The sequence below is a fragment of the Eleginops maclovinus genome, chromosome 23 (assembly GCF_036324505.1).
Source record: "Eleginops maclovinus isolate JMC-PN-2008 ecotype Puerto Natales chromosome 23, JC_Emac_rtc_rv5, whole genome shotgun sequence".
In the NCBI taxonomy this organism is placed as follows: domain Eukaryota; kingdom Metazoa; phylum Chordata; class Actinopteri; order Perciformes; family Eleginopidae; genus Eleginops; species Eleginops maclovinus.
Window position 1 is genome coordinate 7,269,160 of NC_086371.1, and position 8,905 is coordinate 7,278,064.

Here is an 8,905-nt window from a genome sequence, read left to right on the forward strand (position 1 = left end):
CTGGCTGCCTCTCCGCTCTGGATCCTCTCATTGCATGTGCATGTGTATACTGTAACTATGTGCATTTGCAACTGTGTGCGCATGTAAAAAACAAAAGCAGAGTGGAAAACTGAATTTCCCCTTCGGGGGATTAATAAACGTCCATCTTCTTCTTCTGTATGATTTTAAACAAGAATATATGATGAAACATCCCACATCCCTCTAAACTGAAAAAAATCTCTTCTAAGTCAAACTGTTTTCAAACCAAATTTACAGTAGACAATAGAAGAAGATTGGGAGTAGGGTTTCTTCAACGTGTCAATCATTCTCTAACTTTCTCTCTTGAACTTTTCTCTGTTAGCCACAGCTCTATTTATCCAAACAGCCCAAAATACAACATGTGGCCCTTGCATTAGGATTTAACAAGAGGAACTGAAAGAGTCATTGAAGTCCTTTGAAGCTTCCCTTTGTCTGTTAATCACTATGTAATTAACACACACGTTTCTAACATTCAGAGCACAAAATGAACACATTGACCATTACAAATAATAAATGAAGCAGTATAATAGAGCAACTTAAAATGCATATTGTTATTATTTATTTATTTTTCATTCAATCATAAAGGAAATCTTAAACTAGGCCCCAAGACAAAAAGATCTTCTTCACTAACTGAACATTTTTCCATATTAACGGTCTTGAGAAAATGCGCTTTTCCTAAAACCCTCATCTGTGAGTGCTGATGAAAGTTCCCACCTTCTGGACGCAGCGTTTCCACTACAAACGCTGCGGCTGGCGGGCAGATGCCCATCAGGCAGTATAATGGTTATCAGCATGTCAAATGGTATTTACGATAGTTAGCTGTGACTTAGGACGCTTTGCATGCTTAACAAACAGGAGTGAGGGTGGAGGGGATTTACTGACCTAAGTCTATAAAGTGTGTCTGTTTACAATGAGGTGAAGCTGTGTGTTTGAAGCATCTGTCTCCGGTATGCAGTTGTTAACTCTATGAGGAATCAAGATGCTCTCCTCCTTTCTGAAGAGAGGCAGATGCCTGCCACAAATACCACAATGGACTTTATCACAACACGTTATATCATGGCTAATCAGTGCTGAACACAGTGTGTGGAAGAACTACACATTAACATGGTTTAAGCATAACATGACATGATTCGTTTCATTAAATTCTGTGCCACCAAGACCATTGCTTTTGAAAAAGAAATGATTAAGGAGCATACATTTATTAACACATCTCTGTAATCATTCATGTGGGCCTTCATCTGTTATTAGAACCACTTAAGCTCTTCCTGCACTACTTCTTTCTGATCCCTGAAGGTTGGAAACTACTCACAGTATGCAGAAACCATTTAGCTTGATGTCCGAGCAGGTACAAGAGAAAATAAGACACAGAAAAATTACCTGAAACTATTTTATTAATACTATTTGTGACTGAATATGAACTCATTTATAGACGTCAACTTGGACTTGGCAAAGACATTTTCAATAACTTTCGGACCCCAAGGAAACAATAGGCAGATGAATCAGTACTGAAAATAATAGTTAGCTGTCAAGCAAAGGTTTGTTCCCACAAGATGTAGATGAGTTGTCTTTTTACCATAGGGAAGCATCGAAGAGCAAGTGGAAGAGAAACCTCTCCTACCCATCATTGTTAGTGTTAGCCTGCTAATTACATTCCTGAGTAATGAGTGTGTGGGACAGGAGGTTGTTAAGTGATTGTGGGCTATGTGTGTGTGGTTGTGGGTTTTTGTGTGTGCTTACGTGTGTTAGGTCATATTTATTGGTAGCATCTTCTAGTTGTATACGTTTTCAGCATGTGTGTATGCGGCTGTTTACACTGTTTTCAGAGATGACGACTCTCGTCTCTCTCCGTTTCTTTCTCTGTTTTTGCCAGCTTCGAGACAGTGAAGATGCAGTTTTAATGTGTTTGTGGCTCTTTACACTTGGTATTACAACAAATGAACCCTCTCATCTTTTCCCTCTCACTTCCTCTGGAATGGGTGGTCTAATGGAAAACCTTTAATTGTTTAGACGATGGACACAAACCCACATTTATCATCTGACTTTTTTTGGACATCCATTCTTTTCTGAATCTGCTTCAAAGGATTGGGGCAGTAGAGGCAGACAAGATTGATGTGATGATACTCGCAGTTCATTTCATCACACATCATCCCAGGTTGTAGTGGATACAAAATGAAAATCCCTCCTGGAGTAACATCAACGATCACATTATTATTATTATTATTATCTTCTCCACCCTGTTTCAGTTGTTTGACTGAAGCGCTCTACAGCTGGCTTACATAAATACCATCCGATATGCTGATAACCATCTGACATACATGTGGCATTTCACATCACATGCAAAATTAATGTATGTGTGTGTGAGATGGCAAGCAGTCAAAAAGACACTCAGAAATAAACACACTTCTGATCTGTTCAATGCAATGTCTAATGTTATAGTGTATTTCAATCCCCAACTACCACCTGCATTATCATCAGCCCAGAGATTTCAGATTGATGTGGAAAATAGAGAAAACTGTCCTTGAAGGTAGCTGTACTTGGTGGTACAATATTGTGGTTTTGCTTTATGCTAAGCTAAAAGTGCTAATGATGTTAAAGAAAGTGAAATGGCACATTTTCTTGGAGGTAAAACTATTGACAGTATAGATAGTTTAAATAGTTCACACTGTTCACAGCCTTCATGACTCTAAGCCAATTCATTTGGTACATTTCAGGATTTATTTTCCACCTAATGCAAGTGGGATTCTTTGCTGATCATAATGAAATTGCTGTGACATCATCCTCAAGGATCGATCCTTCCATTGGCAACCTAATAGACAACATTATTGCAGAATACTATTGTATAAATCTAAAGTGATAAAGATGGTAATTTGGTCATTTATAATGCCATTTTTGTGCCGAACACTGAATACCACGTCGCAGAACTGATGTCTGTCTGACCAATCAGTAGTCTGCAGCATTTTACCTAAGCGATACTTCACCCATACCACGACAGAGCTGATACCAAAAAAATATGAAGTGATATCCATAACTCCGCTATTGGAAAAAGCAAAAAAGAATGAAGCTAATCAAGTTGAGGGGAGTTGAGCCGTACTCAACCATGCGTTGGAAATGCTGCATACCTCCGTCTGAAGCTGCAGGTAGCCCACAATGCTTTGGCCTGCTGCTATTCTATGACCTCTGTATTCAAGCTCAATGTTGTTCAGCTAACAGCGGAGAATGCTAATCTCTCAGCTGCTCAGTCTCATGCTCAGCCACACACACGCACACACAGACATGCACACAGGGGCCCAGACACTGCTTCACACAGCAGGGTTGTGTAAGCCTCTGGTGTGTGGTTTATGTGACTCTGCTGTAATAAAGGGGCATAAATGCTGCGTCTTTATCTTTCTGTTCCTATCTCGAGGCTAATCTCCGTCTGCATCCTGTTCCTTCTCTTTGGCTTCCCTTTTCCTCTCTTTATCTATATCTCTTCGACTCTTTCTGTCCTGTTCCAGCCCTCAATCGCTTATTTTTTCTCTTCATCTGCAGGGATCCAACAAACCTTTTAGCATTCCCACTGTTCCTGCTTTCATTTGCTGATCGGCACACGCAATGGAAAACTGCCTTCAGTGCCATCTGATGCTCAGCACTCACAGACTCCAAAAACACCCAGGGAAAAGCAACTAATAACAATCTTCTAAAATATTGGTGCTTTCTGGCATCTAATCATTAAAGGAATTCTTTATTTGCTCTTTCCTTTATACAAAAAGACACGCTGTTCTTTGCAGTATTTCTGTGCGGTTATAAAGAAGATATTGGACAGTACTCTTTTAAATACTTGCAGACTTATATTGATTCTGACTGAACGCAGTGTGTGCAAAAGGGGGGTGCAGGGACAAGATAACGCCACAAAAGAGTTAATGTTTCCATATTCAAATGTGTCTTATGACATTTTGCTATTTATTGTTCAGTGTTTGCACAGTTGCCCTGAGAAACCCCTCTCCAGTATGCATATTACTCTTCATCATTAGTCAGCCAAGTCCCTAAATGTTTCTCTAGGTAATTCCTTAGACGGCAGTGGATAAGGGGAGGCTCTGAGAGGAGGCTTTTCTATATTTGTTTCTATTTGATTTGTCCAATGTGGTATAAAATGTTGTACCCCATTTGATTTATTAAACTGTCCTGAATTAATTCTTTAGTAACTTCTAACTTTTACCTTGACAGATCATGGTTTGGAACTGGTAAAGGGGTAAATTGTATATTGTTTACCATCCCAAAAGCTGTCTTATTCACTCATTTTGTAAATTTTGATGAACAAAATCAGTGATGTACTGCATACCTGCTTGTTTCTGATTTGTTCCTTGAAACCTGTTGCACTGGTGCCACTGGCAGACGCCCTGAACCGCCTGCAATCATGTTGGATTAATACGTTGATTTTGCTTAACATTGTCTGACTTTAATTGTTTGATGCAAAAAACGTCAGTAAAATTGTATCCAGCGGGTACAAGAGTTTGCCTCAAATATTCAAAGATATTACTCCTGCTTTTTACACAATAGGTCAAAAATCTACAATTTAATGCATTTTTTTTCCTCAGCTTACTCTGCTTTTCTGTTAAACATTTTAAGATGAGATACAGACAGAGAACAGATGACGTGCAGCATTACTCAAATACAAACACCACAAATTCACAATTACATGGTATGAACCTCAGACCACTAAAACCCAGCATCCCACTCCACACACACCCGAGTACCGTATAAATGCCTTTGGCCTGCTTCTCTGTAGTCTTCAGTCATTGTAACAGATAACAACACAGATAACCAAAAATAACACTACATTTGATAAACATAGAACCGAATATCACCGCCTTTGTCAACATTTCACGGCAGATTTGTATAAATCTCTACATTTTCACAAAGAGATAAGATCTGTCGGGCAACACGAGTCAAGCCAATCCCAGATAAAGGAGAACTTAGCTCCTAATAAGTTAATTAGAGCATTTTGTCCCCTCTGTCCTCTCCATGCTCTCCTGTCCTCTCTCTCACACCCCTTCCTGTAATCTGTTTCCTTCCCTTGTCCATTCTTTCCTTCCTCACTCGTTCCTCTCTAGTTCCTTTTTTTCCCCTTTCCCTACTTCATCATTACCCCAGTCTTAGTCGAGACTCCTTTTTCTTTCCATCTATCTCCTCTTGCCTCCCATGCACCCCCTTCTTCTGTCTCTCTCTGCAGCCTGCCCTGGTTTCAATGACAAACTGCAGGCGGTGAGGGGGAGTAAATGCTGTAGCATTGCACAGCAAACATCCCTAATAGGCTAATCTAATCTCATCTCTTTGCGGTCTATGGGCCTGTGTTTACTTTCGGCCCCGTGTCTGCATGCTGGCTCGGCCTCGCCTCACTGAATGCTGCTTTGTTCCCACTGAAAACTCATCATTGGTGTGATCTCGGAAGTGGCCGCTAGCATGGGGACCGTCTGCCCATTAAGCCTGCAGGCTGGGTTGTGTTCTCATCTATGAACAGCTTCTGTAGCCATTTGTTTTAGTGTCATTTAGAGAAACAAAGTAGAACGCCAAATACCGGGGATACTCTGTGACTGACCCTGACCACTGAACTCTTGTGGGGTTGTTCAATTTAGAATAGAAATACTGAATTGTGCCATACAGCCAACAAGGTAGCATCTTTGAAAAATAAGCAGGATGTAGAAAACCACACTACAAATCTGAAACTCGCAGGCGGGTGCAAGAATACCTCACAGTGACTGGATAACCAGCCAAAGGTTCACTGACTTTCTAAAGAGCAAAGGCCTTCATTGAGTAAAGTTCACCCAAGGACAAAAGTGTGCAGATACTCCAATATCAGAGCAAATGTATCAGTGCCAAATGACCCAATGTTTAAAATGCACAACGTTCTACAAAGCATATTAACAACTTCCAAAGAGCAGGTGCAGGAAAAGAGGAAAAAGACAGAAGAGAAGTTTCACTCCTGCTACCTGTCCTCCCATAGGTTAGAGCAGCAGTGTGAAAGCGAGAAAGCAAAAATAGTAAATTTAACCACGGAAAAATTACTCGGGCTGAACCTTTGGAAGACACTTTTACAAGTGCCGCCACTGACTCGTGTCAGCGGCAGTGATTTATCTTACTGGCATCGATGACTGTAATGCTCCGAGTGTCAGTGGAAATCAGTGCTTCTGTTACTCACCCCTGGCAGCAGCGGACATCAGAAACACCTCCAGCAGCAGAAAGACCCAGACAAGATCCATTTAGTTTCAATTTTCAGGAAGAGGAACGAGCCGCTTCTTTACCTAAAAAGGAAATTAAAGTTTCTTGAAGTTGCATATTGAAAAGATAACAGGTGATCTATCTATATTACGAGATCCTGAGTAATTAGTGGAACATGCATTTTAATCTATAGATCACATCTGTGTAAATACAGTTAATCAAGTTATCAAAACTGCTCTATCATCAACTGCAAGAGGATACTCATTTCTAAACAAATCTACCAGCCACATTGATTATTTCACCATTTGATGAGTGTTTTACTTTATGAATTTATGTCACAATAGCTGCTGTGCCAAGGAATTAAAACTTCCAATTGCCTCACAGCTGGTGAGCTTTATTGTGGAAAAACTGTCTTAAAGTTCAGAAGACAAAAACTAGAAAACAACTTTGTAAAAAAAAAAAGTATTTAATAAAAGAAAGTCATGAAATAAAACACCTTTACTTCCTAAACAAAACTGAGAGAAATGTGTGTGTTTATTTCCTACATCCAGATGTTTTCAAATCTACCTAGATAATGATTTTTAAAGTTAGACGTTAAATAGGAGATGTCGCCTGAAAACGTTTCAACTTGATCTCCTCTATTCATTCAGATTGCTTTTTGTCTTCCAAACCTTATCTGGGTCTACAAGAGTTCACCGCAGTCAGAGTAAAATAAGTTGTCCATCACCTGTCGGAGAACCGCTACAAATCCATCATGAAGCTATGGCACAGGAGCAGAATTTTTTTTCGAAGTCAAACTTTTTCCTTAGAGATTTATTCCGTCCACCTGTCCACATGTCTCTCCTTACAGTGGTTTTAATCTCTCCGCCACATAAATTCTTCTCTGAACCTTATGGGATCCTATTTCAGTTCTTCACATGTTGTATCTTTGATCAGCATCTGTCAAACTCAGTGTCTCAATTCCACCGAAAAAACTGCCGCACACTTAAAAGTGCTGGATAATTGATTTGATTTGTGGCTATCAAAGAGCAGATTTCCAACCTTCCAAAGTCAGGTTTAGTCATGTTTTCATGTGAAAAAGTATGTACTTTTATCTTATTTATCTAACAATCTTTATTCCCCAAATTTCCAATAAAAATCTTAGTAAGAAAGTGGGTTCAAATGAAAGAGTAAACCGTTAAAGAAGGTGAGCCCAGAACCTGTGATTGCTTGCATTATGATCATCTATATTGGAGGTATATTGAATTTATATGTACGAGTGCTTAAACATAATTCATTTATATGCCAATTAATTAAAAACCCAAACCCACCCATTCACCTGCATCATGGCAGGTTCAATTTCCCTTTTTAAGACATATTGTAACTGTGAAAGTATTCTAAGTAGTTGTACTAGTAGTAGTATTGTAAATGATACACAAATGGTGCATAATATATGCTGTAAAATGTTATGACTGTTAAACGGATATTGCAAAATTGAAGCCCCTATAGATTATTATCATTTCATGGAAATAAGTACATTTGACTCTATATTAGACGTGTATTGTTAGTTGGCAACACAAGACTCGGTAGCCTAATTGTAGAATAAAGACGAAAGTAAAGGTGGTATAAAAATGATACAAGTTCGTACTTATTCTAAAGAGCAACATATATGCATTAGGACATACGTAAATAACTGAAATACATGGGACTGTGGCTTAAAGGAATAGTTTACTTACTGTAAAAAGTGATGAGATCTCCACAGTGTGTTACCCTCTGATGACCTGCACGTATTTCATGCCTTTCTCCCGATCAGTCCTTCTCCTCCTCTTCAGTCAGTTTATGACTGCGATAACTTAATCCGTTTTTCAGTCCCAGAATGATTCACGTATAGAGGGGTTTGTGACCGAAACTCTAACAAGTATTGAATGAAGTCGACTTTGACAGTGAGCAAAGCAGCCTGTGGCTCCGAGAGCGAAAATGCGAGTAAATGTAGAAACAAATATATCAAATCTAAGCTAAAGTCAAACACGTGAGGCTGTAGTATTTCTGACAGTCCGCATGTAAACCGTTCCGATGGACACCCCTCACAGAGCCGGGAAAAGAAAGAATGCAAGACCAGACTTTATCTACGTTTTCCGCCGGTTTGCATGACCATTCACACACTTATCCATAAAATGAGAAGCTGAATACTTTATCCTTCAGCAGCGGCTCACCGTCCAATCTTCAGCCGCAGGCGAGAAAACAAACTGCGTCGACTGACTGTCCGCAAACCGAACTTTCAGCCAATCAGCGAGAAGACCAATCAGAGAGCTGACCAATCAGAGAGCAGGAACTGGCTGGACAAATTTGGAGCGGTTTAGAGGGAGAGGAGGGGGCATTAACCCTAAATAAATTTAAATCATGTTATTACCATAATTTAGTAGATCACCTGCCTTTATTAATTGTATATTACTTTTATATTAATTAAATAAGAAATATTTTTATGAGTAGTTATTATAGTAGTAGTATTAGTACTATATAACAACGTCATATTTTAGAACATATTAGGATAGATTTAGCTTTCTTTTCTATTATGTTTTATTAGAGCTGCAACAATTAGTCGTCTAATCAAATAGTTATTCAGGCAGTATTGCTCTGCTTTAATATGTTTTCCATGCAGTATTTGGGATATTGTATTATATAATCTTAAAATGTATATCTTTAGGTTTTGGAC

The 8,905-nt window shown here is 39.1% G+C and overlaps 1 protein-coding gene across 1 annotated transcript in view; it reads right to left on the minus strand.

Moving 5' to 3' along the window:
* Nucleotides 1-8,545, minus strand: part of fgfrl1a (fibroblast growth factor receptor like 1a) — a 66,750-nt gene extending 58,205 nt beyond the window's left edge. Inside the window, exons 1-2 of the mRNA XM_063877105.1 lie at nucleotides 7,929-8,545; nucleotides 6,194-6,296 (exon numbers count right to left, since the gene is read on the minus strand). Of these exons, the coding sequence (XP_063733175.1) occupies nucleotides 6,194-6,254 (61 nt within the window). The 5' untranslated portion in view covers nucleotides 6,255-6,296; nucleotides 7,929-8,545. The remainder of the gene's footprint in view (nucleotides 1-6,193; nucleotides 6,297-7,928) is intronic.
* Nucleotides 8,546-8,905: the final 360 nt, after the last annotated feature.